Below are 18,634 nucleotides of genomic sequence, written 5' to 3' on the forward strand. Positions count from 1 at the left end.
TCTCATGAAATTTAGCAAAAGTGAACGTAAAGTCCTGCTTTTTTCCTGGTACAGAATAGCCTCATGCAGCAAGGCAGGCTGAGAATTGACCACCCAAGGAGTAGCTCTGTGGAAAGGGAGCTGGAGATCCTGATGAACAAGAAGTTGAACATGGATTAGCATGTGCACTTTTAGTAATGAACCTCAGGGTGGGCTTCACTAATAGGAGGGTAGCCAGCTGATTGAGGGAAGTGATGGTTCAGCTCTATCTGTCACCTGTGCTGCTGTATCTGGATACTATAACCCCTGCTGAGCCACCCAGGGAAGGCAAGGTGCCAACAAAATCTGGAGAGTCCAACAGCATGTGTCCACAATGGTCAGAGAAATGGAACCCAAACATTTGTGAAGAGGCTGCAGGAACTGGGCTTATTTAGCTTTGAGAAGAGAGGCTGAAGAGAGGATGCAATAGCAGACTTTGAAACCCTGAAGTGTGGTAAAGATGGAGCCAGACTCTTCTCAGAGGGACACAGTGAAAGGCCAAGAGAGAACAGGCACAAGCTGCAAATGGAGAAATACCAACAGAACATAATGAAAATCCTTGGAGACTTTCAAGCCTTCACCAGTCAAGCTGCTGAGCTACCTGTCCTCATTTTGAAGGTAGAAATACTTAGAACAGTATTGAACAACTGAAAGAAAGATCTTCAAGGGTCCTCTCCAATGGCAATGATTCTGCTAATATTATTTTTAGAACTAATTAAATGTGACGGGCAGTTTCTGTTCCTCATAACAGGAGGGGAATGGAATATATTACAGAAGCAAGTGGGTATTATCGCCTCTTGTGAGAGCACTTGAATTTGCTGCGTTAAGCAGTGCATTGGATTTACATGGCAAGGTATCGGCAGGAGGGGCTGCAGGCGGTTCTCTGTGAGAAGAGGCCAGGGGTTGCCTCTGTGTTGGGGACAGCTGGTTCTAGCCAGCTCCAAAATGGACCCAAAGTAATGGACTGATCAAAGCTGAGCCCATCAGCAAAGCTGGTGGCACCTCTGTGATAACATATTTGAGAAAAGGCAGAAAATGCCACACAGGGAGAGGAGGAGAGAAAAAAAAAAAAAAGCCAGAAAAAACAGGGGAAACACCAAGGTCAGAGAAGAAAGGAAAGGAGGAGGTGCCTCATGGTGGAGCAGATACTCTTGCAGCCCAAGTACAACCCATGCCAGAACAGAGGAAAAGTGTGAGGAGGAAGGAGCAGCAGAGAGGAACCACTATGTGCCAAGTGTACTCCCCCCATCCCTCCTGTGCTGCTCAGGGTGGGTAGAGTTATCGGCAGTGAAGGAGTGAAGCTGAGCCTGGGAAAGGGCAGAAGAAATAAATAAATAAGGCTAATTTTCCCCTAGCTGTCCGTTCTGCCTGCAACAATGACTGGTGAGTGACCTCCCTGTCTTTATCTCAATCCATGAACTTCCTTGTTCACATTGTTCCTATTGCCTCCCCCGTTCCACTGAGAAGGTCAGTGAGTGAGCAGCTGGGTGACAGTTTGGCCATTAGCTAACCCACCACAAGCAGGGAGAGCTAAACACTGGATTTCCTGTGTCTAGAGCAGAAGTGGGATGTTAGAGATCAGACTGGCAGGGCCTTGGAGGCAGGACATCTAGGGAAGGCTCAGGATATCTGCAACATCTGTGTGGATCTGTCAGATATGAACCAGTACTTACAGGAAACCTGCGTATATCTGAATCGGTGACTGGAGGCCACTGTCAGATACCTAGGACATCTCAAAAGACACTTGACACATGCATTGTGGTAGCTGAATCCCACCCAGACTCTCTCCATGTCTCCAGCCCAATGGGAAGTTTGCTTTTCAGTGAAACGGCACTGGGTCCCACAGAAGTGACTGCAAGGGGATCTTTGGACCCCTGCCTTGGTGGTCAAAAGCTCAGGATGTGAAAACAGTTGGAACTGTACCTTCTCATCACCTTCTCACACACAGAAATAAACAGAATTGTACCCTGCCAGACTCCATAATGCATTATCCTTGCTTCTCAGCTTTTGCTGCGCACATAAGCACAATTGGTGTTTCGCACCTGCTCGTATGAAGGAGACGTTCTGTTGCAATTATCCTGCCAATTGTATTAATTCTTGTACACTTGTGCCCTGGCACAATTGAATTCCCAGTACCTAAACAAATTCTTACCTGACACTGTCTTGGCATCTCCCTGGCTGCAAGGGACGTGCTCTGGGATGCGCAGACTCATCTTTTGGTAGTTTCTTCCTCTCTGTGTCAGGTTCAGACTGACCTTGGCCCAGTACCAGTCAGGAACTAGCCGTCAGCTAGAAGATTTGTCCTCCTCCCCTCCACATTTGCTAGGAACATCTGTGAGACTAGGATTCTCTCCAAAAAGGAAGCAAATAGGCAATGCAATTACGCACAGGAGAAAGTTGCTTTACGATCGTGAGAATGTGTCCTGCACCCTGTGACAGCTGCTTTTGACTCAAACATGTCTCTAGGTTAAGTTTGACCAGAGGTATTGCTTCCTTCATGAAGAAACTGAAAGATTGGTTTTCAGGTTGACACATTTAGACCTTTTTGATAAGTTGCGCTGCATAAAAAATTAGGAAGGAAGACACCTCTAGAACGAGGCATCCACCATCACTATCCACTTTGGAAAGTGTCTCATGTACCATTTAAAAATTACAGTTTCTTTTGAGGCATCTGCAAAGAGAGGTGTTCTGGCACTTTGATGTTTTGCTATGTCCACATGTCTGCCACTGGAGATGCAAATGGTTTGTGAACCAGAGTACTAATGTCTTAAAAAGCTTTGTATGACTAATTTAGTAGGTGTCTGAAAGCCAGAACCCCAGCTTGTAAACTGCTACTTGCCACAATGGGAACAAACATGGTCCAGGATGGCTCCCAGTCCTGCCTTCTAAACTACTAATGTGCCCTTCCCTGAGCTCACTACGCAAACACAAGGTCTTTTTTACCAGTCTCAGTGCCACTGAGTATACCTTGAAATGTGGCCCTTGAGAAGCCTCCAGCTTAGCCTAGCCTGCGGGACATCGTTCCCAGCCCCAGGCTCACAGTAAGTCACTGTACTGGTTTTGGCCGGGATAGAGTTACAGTTCTTCATAGCAGCTTGTATGGGGCTGTGGTTTGGACTTGTGCTGAAGACAGTGTGGGTAACACAGGGATGTTTTAACTATTGCTGAGCAGCTCTTGCACAGTGTCGAGGCCTTTTCTGCTCCTCACCCCGCCCCACCAGTGACAGGGCTGGGGGTGCATGGGAGGGGACACAGCTGGGACAGCTGACCATGGCATATTTCAGACCATATGATGCCATGTTCAACAACAAAATGGGGGGAAGAAGAAGGAAGGGGAGGACATTTGGAGCGATGGCATTTGCCTTCCCAAGTAACTGTTACATGTGATGAAGACTTGCTTTCCTGGAGGTGGCTAAATATCTTCCTGCTGAAATACCTGTGGGGTATTCCCTGCTGATGGGAGGTAGCGTATTAATTCTTTATTTTGTTTTGCCTGTGAGCACAGCTTTTGTTTTACCTATTAAACTGTCTTTATCTCAACCCACAAGTTTTCTCACTTTTACCCTTTTGATTCTCTCCCTCATCTCACCGGGGGAGAGAGATCAAGTGACTTAACAGTCTACTGGGGTTAAACCACGACACCCACACAAGGTAACTACAGCCTTTGATCCATTAAGTGTCCATAACGCCAACCACCAAGTTGGTGATTGCCTCCAGATTTGGTAACTACAGTATCCTAAAATTAATGGATGTGTAGCCAAACCCTCATACAGAGCAATCTGGGGTGATCTCAGTTCTTGCAATCACGCCAAGCCAGACCTATAGCAACCCTACCCTCAAATCATAGCACAATTCTAAATTGTATCAGTAGAATAAAACTAAGGCTGGTCCTAACCCATAGGTGACTATCATTTAATTGCAAACTCAGTCTTTTACATTACTGTAAATGTGACTCTTGGAGCTTTCCTTTACTCCTAGGTAAATCCCAGCTCAACTCCTGTGACAACCATAACCACAATCTCAATGCTATCCCTAAATTTCTTTCCTGGAGCAACTCTGTCCCTGGCTTCTGGCCTTCGGAATTTCGAACTGGGGATTGCTGGATTGTCTGTGGCATGCACATGTCCCACCCTTGCAGGGCTGGCATCCTCCAGGAACTGTCTTTGGCTTTTGGCCCATTTCCTCATTGGCTCGTTACCGTAAAGGCCTCCCACACTACCCATGGCATGTTTGGCTAGCCACTTGGGCCTCCTCCTGGGAGCAGGGATAAAAGGCTGGCATTGAAGGCAGTCCTGACAGACAGAGAGCTCAAGTTGCTTTGGCACTTCCTTGCTGAGGACTGCATGATGAGAAAGTCAGTGCTCTTTTTTGGCTTTCTTCTTGTCTTCTTTGGTCTGGCTCTGCCAGGCACCCAAGGAAAAATCATCCGCCGATGTGACTTGGTGAAGATCCTTCGTAAGCATGGCTTTGAGGGCTTTGAGGGCACAACAGTAGCTGACTGTGAGTATAATGAGCTTCCATTGCATCTCTCTGCCTATACCACCCTTGTCCCTCTCAGATTCTTTGTAATCTTTCAGCAGTACTATTCTGTCCCTCCATTCCTTTGATTTCACCATCTCTCTTCCTCATCCCCTTCCTTGCCCCCTTCTATTGCTTACACAACAAACACCCATCCAGAGCTTTATTCTTCTAAGCATTTATCCATCCATTTCTCAGACTTAAAATATCACCAGTTTAATAACTTCTCTAGCTCTTCATTCATCCTTGAGCCCTTCATCTCTTTCCTCTTACTTACCCTAAGCATACCTTACTGTTCCTTCTTTGGGCTCTTCCTCCTGCAGGGGTCTGCCTGGTGCAACATGAGAGCGGTTACAACACTGAAGCATTTCATAACAATGGTGCGAGCAGGGACTATGGGATCTTTCAGATCAACAGCCAGTACTGGTGTGACGATGGGAAGACTCGTGGATCCAAGAATGCCTGCCATATCCGTTGCTCAAGTAAGTGGCGGGACAGAACAAAGAGACTTTCTTCATCCACTCTATGAAAGTACCCTCATATGTCCATGACAACTGTGTAGCAGCTCATCTGAGCACTTCTCTCCCTGGGTCCTTCTATTCATCCACCTCCTCACTATCCCACTGCCCTTCCTGATGAATACCTTTCCGTCTGCCCATCTACCCCTGCTCTCCCTCTACCCCTCTTATCTCCATACTGACCTCTTCTCCCTTCTCTACAGAACTTCAAGATAATATTGAGGATTCTATTCGGTGTGCCAAGAAGATTGCTCGAGAGGCTCATGGCCTCAGTCCCTGGTAAGGATATCTGCAGTGGGCACTGGGGGAAAGGGGGCAGAAGAGACAAAAGAAAATCCTGCTACTGACTGGTGGTGGTAGTGGGGGCAATGGGTGAGAAGCTGTGTTTGGTAAAGTTTAGCACAGTCCTCCTCCTAGAGCTGAAAGGAGAACTGAGGAGTCCTGGCTCATAGCATCTGCTCTAACTCCCTAAATTTCCCTCCCCTCCCAGAGCTCTCCCTTTTGTTTTCTTCCCCTTCCCCTGGCTGCCTAGACTGCACTCATCAGAATTTTCATTGATTCATATCTTTCATGCCCAGTTTTCTTCAGCCAAGACTCTCAAAGACTAACCAAGTTTGTTTTTATAACCAATTCAAACATCATCTAACTCCTCAAATTACATCATGTATCTATTTTCCAGGTACGGCTGGAGAAACCATTGCAAGGGCAGAAACCTGCGTTCCTACGTCAAGGGTTGCTAAATCACCACACAAAGAAGTGACTGTTCTCTCAGGATCGCCAGTGGTGAAGAGTGGGGGTGTATGAAGCAAAGGCTGGGGAAAATGGGTGGGTGTGGGGAATTAAAAACAGTGTATTATTGAAGTAGAAAGGGTGCTGGGTATTGTTAACACTATGAGGACTTCGTGCTACTGCAATGCAAGTAAAGAACTTAAAGGTTGATGGTTTAGTAGAAACAAAACTTAGCAGAAGTGCATTACAGGTGGAGTTTCAGCCATTTACTTGCATAATCAAGGTTTTGTTGTCCTGACTAAGAGGGCTTGCCAACGTTCAGGGTTTCTCTGTCTCTTTCTCTCTTATTCATCCCTCCCTTCTCCCATCCTCTTTCCCTCCCTCCCTTACCTTCTTTCATTCTTTTGTTCTTTCCTGAGTGTAGAAAATATGAACGTGAATGAATGTTGTAATAGTTGTGAGACCTGCATGACTGCAGTTGCCTTGTAACTAGGACACAGTCCCTGACTGAGGTGGGTAGTACAGCTGGCTGACAGAGACACATAACTATGCTTGCTCCTTAAATTTATCCGAGCATCTGCTCCTGGCTGGTGGGAGAGATAGAGCACTGAAATGTATGGACATCTGGCCAGGCTGAATATGACTTTTCTTATAATTCTTTGAAGTATCAGATCAAACACAGTCTAGGAAAGATGTAGGCATCATCTCTGTGATGAAATAATGGGTTGGGAAGCCAATTAGGAAAGAGAAATTTTTGCCATTTAGGACATGAGCCCTTTTTCCAAACAAAGGCTGAATCCAGAAACAGTGCACAAATGGAAGGTCACGGCACTGAAACCGTGTTTGCTTCTTCATAGGCTTTGTTTTGCTGCTTGGTGAGCAGTGCCTGCTTTTATGTTCATGCAATAAAGGGATGCTAACTCTTGTCTTACGTGAATGTATAAACTAACTATGAAAGGCATATTTGTTTAATGGCTGAATCTGAGAAAGAAAATATGCTCAAAGTAGCCTAGTCAGAAGACCCTCTTCCCAGCTACAGGGCAGACAGTGGTTCTTTCTCCCCCCACGACCCAGGAGACTTCATTCTCTCATTAAGTAACTCAAGGCAGAGCTATCTTACATGCTGGCTTGCAAGAGTTTTTTGTGAAATCTCAAAAAAACTTGTCATTGTCTTCACTGCAGGTACGTTCCATCTATTCAGGGATCTGAACAAACCTTCTGGGTTTTGGCTTGTGGGTTCAACCCTGGTAAAGGGATGCTTTGTGTCTACCTAAAAATTAAGACCATGTGTGCATCTCCAAGGGATGTGCTCTACAAGAAAAGATCAGGGGCTGTGGAAGGCAACTCTCTGCAAATGAAACGTCTCCTTGCTAGGAGCTGCTGAATCCTGCCACAGCTCCATAAGCCCGGGTCCAACCAGTAATGGGGCTCCCAGTATACACACACATACACATACACACAGAGGCCAACGCGCAGGTACATGTGTATGCATACGCACATATATACACATGTATGTACGGCTGTTCAGTGTGAGGAGGAGAAGGTGAGGGGAGACCTCGTCACTCTCTACAGCTCCCTGAAAGGACGTTGTGGAGAGGTTGGTGCTGGTCTCTTCTCCCAGGGAATTAGTGACAGAACAAGAGGGAACGGCTTTGAACTGCAACAGGGGAGGGTCAGGCTGGACAGGAGGGAAAAATGTTTCCCCACCAGAGTCGTCAGAGAGTGGAATAGGCTGCCCAGGGAGGGGGTGGAGTCCCCATCCCTGGGTGTGTTTAAGGGCCGTTTGGATGAGCTGTGGGGGGATGTGGGGTAGGGGAGAACTTTGTAGAGTCGGGCTGATGGTTGGACTCGATGATCCCGAGGGGCTTTTCCAACCTGAATGATTCTGGGATTCCGTGACTGGCCACACACAGACACACACACTCCACACTCAGAAACAGCACAAACAGCACAAGTGGCCCCATCCTGTTCCTGTCTCTGGCTGATCAGAATGAAGGTGCCTTAGTCCTTAAGTGGGAAACACAGACACACACACACAGACACACACACAGACACACACACACACACACACAGAGACACAGACACAGACACACACACACACACACACACACACACACACAGAGACACAGACACAGACACACACACACACACAGACACAGACACAGACACAGACACACACACACACACACACAGAGACACAGACACAGACACACACACACACAGACACAGACACAGACACACACACACACACACACACACACACACACACAGGTATGGAGATGTACGCGGACCGAGGCCACGCAGCTCCCTCCGCCGGTGCGGCAGCTGCCCCTGGACCCCACCCGGTCTCCCCAGTCGCTGGCACCGGGACACACCGGCCCGAGGCCGCAGCCCCCCGATGCTCAGAGCCCCCCACCCGCACACGGGGTCTCAGCGCCCCCCCGCCACCTCGCGAGCTCCCCCGGTCCCTCCAGCAGCCACCTGCGGCCCCGGCGGGGCCGCTCACCCCCATCCCGAAGGTGGCCCGGAGCGCTGCTCCCGCTCCCGGGGCGAGGCGGGGGGGCTTCAGGGACGGGTCCGCCCGGGGCCGGGAGCGGGGGCAGGGCCGGGGGTGGGAGCCGGAAGGGGAGCGGGAGAGGGACAGAGCCGGGAGCGGGGCGGAGCCGGGGGCGGGAGCGGGGCCGGGGCCGGGGCTGAGTCGGGAGCGGGACGGAGCTGGGGGCGGGAGCGGGACTGGGGCGGAGGCGGGGCCGGGGCTGAGTCGGAGGCGGGAGCGGGGCCCGAGCCGGGGGCGGGAGCGGGGCCGCGGCCGGCCGAGATCCGGAAGCGGGACTGAGCTCGGTCCCGCCCGGCCCGGCCCCGCGGTGCGGCCGGGGCAGAGTCCGGGCCGGGGCAGTTCCGGTCCGGCTGCCTCGCCCCGCCCCGGGCACCGCGGGCGCGGGAGGGCTCCAGCCCCGGCCGATGGGCCTCGCGGGCAGTCGCGGCCTTTGGCTGGTGCCCGGTGCGGGACGGGGCGCGGGGGGCGCGGGCCGGGCCGGGCCGGCTGCCGCCGTCTGGGCAGCCCCGAGGGCCGGGCCCGGGGCCGGGGGGAGCTGTGGGGGTGCGCGGACACACCCGGGCCCGCCGGGAGGCGTTTGCTGGCGCCGCCGGGGCTGGAGCGCGGGCGGCGGGAGGAGCCCCTCCGGGGGGGCACGGCCTCGCCACCCGCTCCCCGCCTGCCTCCGGGGCCCGGCGGAGCCCGGGGCTTTGTGCAGTGACGGCGGGAGATGAACGTGAAGGCCCGCGAGGTGCGTGAGGAAGACGAGGATGGGCGTGAAGAGGTTTCAGGAGGAGGGAGCCTCTCCCCGCCGGGCAGGTAGGAAGCGCTGAGCAGAGCGTGTTCCCTTAAAGCCGAGCGGGCTGGTGGTTGCCAGCACGGCCCCGTGCACAGCGAGGTGGCGAGTGGCTGCCAGCAGCAGCGCGCAGGGGGTGTGAGCGAAGGGATGTAGAGGAGACCGCAGAGGCCTTGGGTGTCCTCTCCAGGGGCCTCTGCCCTGGCTTGCTCAGCCTGCCCTCTTCCTCTGAGACCTCTCCAGGGTGAGTCAAAGGCAGGTGTTTCTCCTCAGGCTCACCACTAGATGGGCCCCACGTCCTTTGCTGTCCCTGGGACAGGTTCTCCTGCACAGGCAGCAGCAGAAATAACAGCTCCTGGCTTTCACTGGGGTTGTGGAGGAGGAATGAGGTCTAAATGAGAAATGGGAACGTGCGTGGACCTGCCTCATATGAAGACAGGGCTGGAGCCCTCAGCAGGAACGGTTTCATTCTTGATTTGCACAGAATGCGATGGGGTGGTGTAGGAGGGGGCAGGTTACTCATTTAGCCCCTTTGCAGTTGAGGGGTCCCTCCTCCAAAGTGCAGCAAAACCGGCTGAAGCAGCTGCAAGAGTTGCCCCCCCGGGCTGTCTCCCTGCTGTGCGCAGGGGGTGATGAGTTCTCTCGGCACTGTGGCCCTCCTGGCCCTGGGCACAGCCTGCTGCACAGCTGCAAAGCCACTTCCCTCTACGGTGGAGTGACCCTGCGCAGCAGAGGAGAGAAGGCTTGGAGCAAGGCAGTGTGGAACAGTGGGCAGCAGCTCCCTGGGGTGCGTGGGGCTGACTGGGGCACAGCTGGTCAGTCACATTAGACTGTAACATCCCTGTAGGACAGGGATACCATTGCCATGGGCTGTAACTGTAAGTAACAACATCACTGCAGTTATTTTACTGACTCAGTCCAGGAAACCCCAGGAAAACCCCAAGAGCAACACTTCCTGGTGCCTCAGTTTCCCCTCCTGTGACGAGGTGCTGATAACCAGCCCCTCTCTCTGCCTGCCTTTCAGCTCAGGAGTTACCATAACTGTTCATATCATTTGTCAACTTGGGCTTTCCCAAGCCCGACTGGACTTGCCAGGACACAATCCAGCCTAGTCTTGTTGGATTCCTGCATCCCCAGGCATCCTCCAGACCCTGCAAGCAGGACTGGGGAGGTGAGGCTGAGCCAGGGGTTGTTTGAGCGAGCAGTGCCAGCCAAGAGTTTCTTCTGCCCCTCCAGAAAAGCAAGCCAGAGCACTTTTTGGACTCACCATGATTCCCTGGAGCTCTGAGCTTGAAGTCAAAGTCCCTGTCAGTGAGATGGACCCAGTCCCAGAGGCCCTACAGCCCCAGGATCACAGGGCCCAGGGCTCAACTGAACAGTTTGCACCAAATGAAGGTGAAATCCTGCAGAGGGAGGGGACTGATCAGTTTGTGGGGTAACCTTTGGGAACTGGCCAGAGTCGAATTCTCCATCTCACCCGAAAAATTCAGCAAATGGGGCTGCAAGTGTTGCCTGAGGCAGCCCAGTCTGGGCAAGGGAGGCTGGGGGAGCTGGGGAAGGAGCTGACCTGGGACAAAGGCTCTTTTCTTTCCATGTGCCCATCTTCCCACCCCCAGCCCGGGTCAGTGGCATGCGAAGCACTCCCCTGCCTCCCAGTGCGCTGGGAAAGAAGCAACAGCTGCAGGGGCCCTTTTGCTGCCTCAGAAGCTGTGACAGCACCCGGGAGCCAGGCCGGGATCTAAATTTAAACTCATGCTTTGTGTGTTTGTACGTGCGAGTGCAGGCTCCAGTCCCCACTCCCCCACCACGTCCCCCGGTGCACGGAGGAGACAGACTCCGCAAGAAGGGAGATCCAGAGGAGCTCCAGCTGGCTGGGACCCGGGGAAGGGGGACTCAACGGTGGGACAGGAGGAGCAGAAACAGCTAGGGGAGAAACACCATGGAGCCGCCTTCTCCCCAGGATGACATGAAGAAGAGGCAACAGAAGGAGAAGTCCAAGAAGCCAGTGCCACCAGTAGCACCCCGGCCAGCCAGGGCTCTGTTCTGCTTAACTCTGCAAAACCCGCTGCGGAAGGCATGCATCAGCATCGTGGAGTGGAAGTATCCTTCTGACTGCGTGGGCTTGGGAGCACCCGTGTGTGTGACTGCGAGCAGGGGGGCTGGGGAGGGGGGCTGGGGAGCAGCACCCCGTGGGCTGCCAGCAGGAGAGCTGTCAGCCCGCTTTAAGCCTGTGCTGGTTGTCTCATCGGGTCTGTAAAAGGCAACAAGGCACTCGGGGAGCCCTGGTAGGATGCGTTGGCAAAGGCAATGGCTGTGCAGACTGGGGTCATGAATAGGCTTGTGGGGGGAGCTGGGGCTGGGAAGTGGGTCAGGCCATGGGGACCTTTGGTAGGGTGGTGCAGGGACAGGCAGGGACAGCCTGGGTGGCAAGGGACTTGTGGGAGGGAACATGTTCTGTGCTGGCTGGAGCTGTGCTGGGGAGAAAGAGGGGACAGCCTGCTGGGAGGGGAGAGGGTTTGATGTGTGAGGAGGGGGCACAGTGCCCATCCTGGGGTGGGGATGGGGCCAGGCAGAGGAGGAGGGCCAGGGTGGGGCAGCAGGAGCTGAGGATGGAGCTGGGGACAAAAGGCTGGCCCAGGGGAGAGGTTTGGAGGTGGGTAGTGAGACTGTGGTGAGCTGCTTGGGATAGCTCTCTGTGAGTGTCACTGCTTGCCTCACCCTGCAGCTGCTCCCTGCCCTGCTGGGGGGGCTGGCCAGCATCCCCCAAATCCTTGCTGACACCGTTGTCCTCTCAGCCCCCCTTTCCCATCCCTCCTTGGCACTGCTGTCACAGGTGAAAGCTTTTGTGAGTGATAATGTTCAGAGGGACAGTATCTCTCTGTGCCTCTGGCTTAATTTAAGGATGAGTTTTGGCTCTTTGATTTGTTATCTTTTCATTGGGGCGTTGTAGCTCAGAAATACCAAAATGTCATGTTCCTGCCACCCATCCAGGAACTATTTTAGGCCATTAGATTTGCTTTGTTCACCTGTATTTTATAGAACAGAAGAGGATGGGAGATGAAACATTTCACTCTGGCTTCAGTAAAACATTTGGGCTCAAGCAAGAATGATGGAATTTGGGGATGTTTCCAGTAAATCCAGTTCTTCCACCCCAACTTTTCTCATTTCAGTTGAAGCTATCCGCATGTTCCTGACCTTGGCAGGATCACCCCAGCCCCGGGAAGACTCTGCTCCTCTTGGAGGTGGCTTGATGGCCTTAGACTGGCTGTGGTGTTGTACATGTGGGGACACCAAAGCCATCCCCTGCACTGCCAGAGATGCCAACTTGTTCAAAGCCCAGTGTGCCTGTTTGCAGGCAGTCCAGGCGTGCTCACAGCTCTGGTGATGCTGTGCTGGCCATGGATTTTGAGCCCTTGTTGCTTTCCTACGAAGGAGCTCGCTGTCCTTTGAGGAGAGGGAGCAGAGCTAAAATTGGGGAACGCTCCATTTCTGCTTCTCTGGCCTGTGGCCTGAGTTGTTCTACAGGCACATGGAAGGGAACTGTGTCTGTGTCTTAAATAGGCACTGAGTATGGAAGAAACTTGTGCATACACCCTAGTGGCAGGGGAAAAGCTGGAAATAGGACTTACATCTTCCAACATGCTCAAACACATTCCTCCTCCTGGGCCAACGAATGCCAGAGAGAGTGTGTAGCACAGCGGGGGGTCTTTTCCCACACTGGTGCCCTGGACAGGGTGTGTGGAGGGGGGAGGTGGGTTTCCCACCAGGAAGGTTGCAGGTGGTTCCGACCTGTGCAGGACAAATGATCCAGGGCATCGGGTTTCCCCAGCACCTCTCTTGCTCCTGGCTGTATTTATACCCCGTGCACCTGGCTGCCCTTGTTCAGGGATCAGTGTTTGCAAGGCCTGACAGGGTCATTCCAGATCCTGTGGGTTGTTATGGTCTTCAGGGCCAGGCAGGCTGCCAAGGGCAGATTAGCTGTGACCATTTTCTGTGGGGATACCTGCCATCTGGGTTCAGTATGGCAGCACACACTGCTGTTCCTTGGGCCCGTCTCTGCTGTACAGCTTCTGCTGTCAGAGCACAAAGCTGAGCCACAGGCGTGGGACAGGGTCTTTTCTGTGCAGCTGGAGAGTGGGGAGGATCCCTGCACTCAGCCTAGGGTGGGTGAAAGTCAGGCTGGCTTGAGGCAGAGGAGTTTTTATGCTGAAATTTGCTCACATCTCAAAACCCATGTTTGTTAGCACAAGGGAATCTGGGTGCACTGCAGATTGCTGGATCTTGTGTGCTTGACAGCTAGCCCAGCATGTTGATGGTTGCTGGGACACGTCTAGCTTTGTGGTTTCACCCTGGTGTTCCAGGTTGTTTTGCAGTCAGGAGGACTTCAAGGCAGATGGGTGTGGTGTCTGGGGACCCTGGGGAACCACAGAACTGTAAGGCACTAAGGGCTTAATTCCTGTTGCAAGGCAGATGTTGGGACCCTTGGGTGCTGTGTGGCAGGAGGCTGCTGGAGAGAAAGAAGCGACCTTGCAGGGCAGGGAGATGAGAGTGATGCTGAGGTTCCAGCTACGTGGTGAGAGGCAGAGACACTGTGCCCAGTGAGACTACATGCCTCTTTTTTTGGTTCAACCTGTGCCACTGCATTTCTACCTAATAACAGTGCCAGATTGCAAGCAGCAAGCTGATTCCAGCTCCAGTTACAAGATAGGTCACCCTTCGAGGAGGGCTGCTCATCTCACCCTGTTGGGAAGCCTCTAACCCCTGGGCTCTGCCCCATTACCGGAACACAGAAGGGAAACAGCTTTTCCAGCTGACTTTAGGTTTTAAAGTGTCATCAAGTTGATGGATAGAAGGATCCAGAAAAGGCAAAATAACCTGTGACGAGCATAGGACATGACTGACAGCACTCAGCCAGCTCAGCACCCTAGGTGCCCCTTGCCCTGTCACACTGGATTGGACAGTGGTATTGGCCACGGCAGCCCAAGGCAGGCCTCAGCATAATTATCTGGAAAGCAGAGCTAATTAGTTGATTAACCCTGGTGTAAGGAAGCATCAGGATGGCTGCAGGGTCTCTCTGCTGGAGTACTGAGTTTTGAGGCCTGTGCTGGGCTCTGCAGTGACGTCAGTCTGCATGGCTGAGCTGTAGGTGTTCGCTGACGCGGAAGTCCTGGACACAACTTAGACGACCAATGTGATCAAGTTGATGCCACTTTATTACAGGATACACAGCAGTTTATACACTATCACAAGCTTCACGCACCGCTATCTTATTGCCAATAGGCTAAAGCGACTTGTTCATGGGCCCTTTTGCCCTCTCTGATTGGTCCCGGTGTGGTGTCCACGCACTGCTCTCCCACTAGGTAGGCCTCCTATTTTCAACAGTCCAACTTCTCTTTTGGCCAGGAATGTAGTTTCTCAGTCTATCTCAGCCTTGCTTATGTCCTTGAACACAGCTGCAGCCTCTTGTTACAGTGAGGCCACTCGGTCTGGATCGCTCATAACACGTTCGTTGTTCTCCAGCGATTCCACAGGTGTTCCCACAGAGCGTGTTCCTGGGAGCTGTTCTCCTTTGCATGGTCTACACCAAGTGAGATGGGGATGCTGGGAAGTCCTGGCTTGTACTGGAACCTCTGTACCTGCTGGATGAGATTTTCCAGTTTGCCTGTGATGGCAGATTGTTAGCTACATGTGGAGGTGGGGATGGGAGATCTCCAAACAGTTCATGGGGGTGGCCATGAGTGTGGGTGTTGGCTGGTAGGGCAATGGAGAGGAGAAGTGGCTGGAGGGGAGTGTGATGATTTATGTCACTATTTGTTGATTTACACTGTAGGTGGGTCTGGCCCAGTGGGCAGCTGGAGCAACATTTTAATTCCCTCCATCTGCTTTTAGTTTCAGTGGCTTCCAGGGGTACAGGCAAGGCAAGTGGATCAGGGGCCAATGAGATGTACTCGTCAAGAAACATTATTGGCCAGGAAACTTTGAGATCAGCATTGTGACCAAAAATGTTTCTTGGAGGTTTTTGCATCATGCTGTATCCAGCTGTCTTCTGGTGTCACAAGGCCACTAGATGAGTGGAAAAGACCCCTTTGCTTTTAGGTATGAGCATAGCTGCGTGGTGTGCTGGCCAGGCACGAGCACTTCAGAGCTGCAGCAAGGGCCTGGATGTGACCAGCACAGGGGAAGCAAAAGGTGACGGCTGTTGTCTTCTGACCTACTGTGCTGGTGTCTGCTGCCCTCCCAGGGTACTATAGGGTGGCAGGTTTGGACCATGCTGGAAGGAAGAGAAAGTGGGGTCCCTGGGGTGAGAGCCTGGCTGTGGACAAGGTCCTAGAGCCAGAGTTTGAGCTCTTTTGGGGCTTCAGTGACATGATCGCTGAAGCTTGACCATGAAGTTTCATTGGCCCAACAGAGCAGTGACAGTAGCAGGAGCCTGGGAGTGACCAAGTGTCCATCCTAGGGCCTTCAGGGGGAAATAGCAAGTTAACCCATTTGTTCAGAGATGTCATAGGGCCCAAACAGCACAATTCCACCTTCTAGGGAGTGGGACAGAGTTCAGGCTGAGCGCTCCGGTTGCTCCTAGCCCATGGCACTCCTGGAGATGGTCACAGAAGCGCTGCCTGCGCTGGGGCACTGAGGCTGTAGGACACCTGGGGATGTTAGCAGCTGGATGTTCTGCTAGAGGAGACCCTGGCTGAGCTGTCTTGCCCCTATATACCTTCTAGCCAGGGAGACACGGCCCACCTGAGATCTGCTGCTCAACAGTGTCTCCCTCACGGATGCTGAGTACAGAGGGAGCCGGGGCCAGCAAAGGGTGATGCTTTGATTAAATGCCTACATTATGCAAGAGGGTCCTGACCCTTCAGGATAATTTAGGAAGGATGAGGAGGGGGAAACTGTGACCTCCCATCCATTCTTTATTCCTTCAGTGCAGCCTTTTACTTCATGCCTCCTCCCCATAAGTCCTGTGCCAAAGCTGCCCCTCTCCAGCAGCCGTGTGCTGAGTGTCCAGGCCCTGTGTCTCATCCTGGCCCATTCCCTCCCTCCCTGGGGCAGCAACTGAGGATGTGCAGAGGGTGAAGTCTGACTGCTCTCTCTGGTGCTCTGCCCGAGTGGCAGATTGTTTCTCCATTCCCCACACATACCCAGAGGGGGCAGGGGCAGGGCTGTACCTGCTTTTTTGTTCCTGTCTCTACTCCTTAACGCTTCCCCTTAGACCCTTCGAGATCATCATCCTCCTGACCATCTTTGCCAACTGTGTTGCACTGGCCATATACCTGCCGATGCCCGAGGATGACACCAACGTCGCCAACTCCAGCCTGGTAAGGCTCAGCCCTCCTCGTGTCCTCCTGGACAGCCAGGCGCTCGCCTGCGAGGGCTCTGCGGAACTGGCCGCTCAGTGTGGTGGGGTGCAAGAGGGTGGTAACTGTAGTGGGGGCATCTCATCTGCTGCTGACCTGCGGGGCGCAGCCAGGTGTCATCGGTCCAGTGAGAGATGCTGCAAAGTCAGAGGGAGGCAAAGTGGTGGAGAAACTGTGGCAAAATGAGTTTTCAGAGGGGCTGAAACCACCCTTAGGTTGAGATCAAAGGCAGCAGATTGGTGTATGAAGTACCCAGGAAGGAAGAATTGATGCCAAAAAATAAATGAATTCCCTCAAATTTTATCATGACACTTTCAAAAGGAAACATCCTGTTCCAGAAAGGCTGAAATGTTTTGTTTCAGCATTTTTGGAATAAAATTTTCTGACCTTTCATTTCAAAACTGTATTTTAATTTTGGTACTTTTTATTTAAGAGGGAAAAAATCATTTCTGTTAAGCAGAGAGGTTGCTCCTTTCCAATCAGTTATTCCATTTTTTTCCCCAGTCACTCCATTTTGCCTGGAACAAGATGTTTTGATGTGATCCAGATCAATAGTTTGCACTATTTTTAGTTTGCCACTCTTTCCCCTCTTCAGATCCCCATTGTGGTTCAATCCACATTGATTTCCATTGAGAGTCTGAGTTTGGTGACTCAATCAAAGCATCTGTATACATCCTTTTGAAATTAATTTGTAACTAATTTCAGGACTCCTCTGTGTTGGGGTGTTGGGTGCAGGTATTGCTGGCAGCTTGGGACTTAAAAAAACACCTGTCTGGTTTTTGTCTGTTCCTTAGAGACTCCACGGGGAAAAACACTAAAGCAGTCAAAGAATCTGAGATACAAAATACGAAGTAAGATTTTACTTGTGCAGTTTTTAGTTCCTTGAACTGCTTTTGTCTCTTTCCCTCTCAACGAGCTTTTAGTGGCAGTGAGGATAATGTTTACTTCTCATTTCCTTGGAAAAAGAAGAAAAGGAGTCACTTGACAGTGTGTTGTTATGTCTTTTAAAAATAAAACCATGATAGGCCCACAGAGGAGGGGAATTAAAAATACCCACAGAGAGTTAATTCCTGGGGTGTTCATTCAGCCTCCCGGTGCACTGTCTGACCAGCTTCTTCAACCCCTGTGAGCTTGGGGCAGAGTTAAGCTCAAGACGCTGGTTTTGGTTTGTTCCCTGCCCAAGGGGGCATAAGGGGACTTGAAAGGTGCAGTTACCACAGCTGAGAGATTAAAGAGGCAAAGCAAAACTGGGGCAGGTTAAGCATGGAAAGCAGGAGGAGAGCACAGTGGGGGTGTGGGCTTCCTGCTGGGAGGGGGTTTGGGATTTGGCTGGGGCCGGGATGTCTGTGAGGGCAGAACTGGAGAAAGCCCAGCAGTGTACGGCCGTGTGCCGGGATGGGGCAGCAACCCCCCCCGCAGTGCTCCTGGGCCCTCCTGGGCAGGGCCTGGGGCTGCCCAAGAAGGACCAAACAGCCTCTCCCATTAATGGGGGGCAGGCAGGTGTGTACTGAGTAAAGTCATGTATAAATGAAATTTCATCTACTTGTATTTATTGTATATTAGACTACTTATGCTATATCCTATTGGGGGATTTTTCAGCCTGTTACCATGCCAACAGCCCTCTATATCAGGAGCATGACAGCCCCAGGCTTCTGTTCTTTCATCCCTGCTCTGCATGCCCCTTTGTCATCATGTTCTGGTGGCTTTGTAGGAGCAATCCCAGCTAAGACCTGAGCCAGACCTTCATCACCTCAGGTGTCAGGCTGTGCTCTCCACAGGGCGCACAGGTAGTGCAACAAAGGCTTGTTGGAGGTGTTTCTTCCTGCAGCAGAGAGGTGCTGCAAAGCATTTAATCTCTCCCTGTCACTTTTTAAACCGCCTCTCTTCATTGCCCAATCCTCTCCGGAGAGGATTGAGTCTGTTTAAAGTGTTGAGGAGGCAAAAACATGTGAGGGGAAACTGAGTCAGAGCAGTGGGGACATTGCCCCATGTTATCTGCGGGGGCAGGACCGGGGCTCACTCTCACCAGAGCTCACTGCTGATGGGTGTGCGGGAGCCTGTCCAGCCCAAGCCTCCTTCAGAGAAGCCTCCTGCATCCCAGGTTCTTAATGCAGTGAAAGCCGGGCTGCTCTAAAGCTGAGGGTCTCCAGCAAGGAGAGTC

General features: G+C 52.2%; 2 protein-coding genes across 4 annotated transcripts in view; both read left to right on the forward strand.

The window, feature by feature from the left end:
• Nucleotides 1-4,364: 4,364 nt before the first annotated feature.
• LYZ (lysozyme) lies at nt 4,365-5,794 on the forward strand. The gene is made up of 4 exons (XM_074893868.1): nt 4,365-4,518; nt 4,860-5,018; nt 5,258-5,333; nt 5,734-5,794. The coding sequence occupies exons 1-4, from the start codon at nt 4,365-4,367 to the stop codon at nt 5,792-5,794; spliced, it is 450 nt and encodes a 149-aa protein (XP_074749969.1).
• A 2,926-nt stretch (nt 5,795-8,720) lies between these two features.
• The window catches only part of CACNA1S (calcium voltage-gated channel subunit alpha1 S), a 51,712-nt gene continuing 41,798 nt past the window's right edge, over nt 8,721-18,634 (forward strand). The window contains exons 1-3 of one of the 3 annotated variants that reach the window (XM_074893918.1): nt 8,721-9,138; nt 10,899-11,215; nt 16,329-16,434. In XM_074893918.1, the coding sequence (XP_074750019.1) occupies nt 11,055-11,215; nt 16,329-16,434 (267 nt within the window). In that variant the 5' untranslated portion in view covers nt 8,721-9,138; nt 10,899-11,054. The remainder of the gene's footprint in view (nt 9,139-10,898; nt 11,216-16,328; nt 16,435-18,634) is intronic. The other 2 variants (XM_074893917.1, XM_074893919.1) reach the window with 2 other exon arrangements.

Source organism: Strix uralensis, chromosome 24, assembly GCF_047716275.1.
Source record: "Strix uralensis isolate ZFMK-TIS-50842 chromosome 24, bStrUra1, whole genome shotgun sequence".
NCBI lineage: Eukaryota > Metazoa > Chordata > Aves > Strigiformes > Strigidae > Strix > Strix uralensis.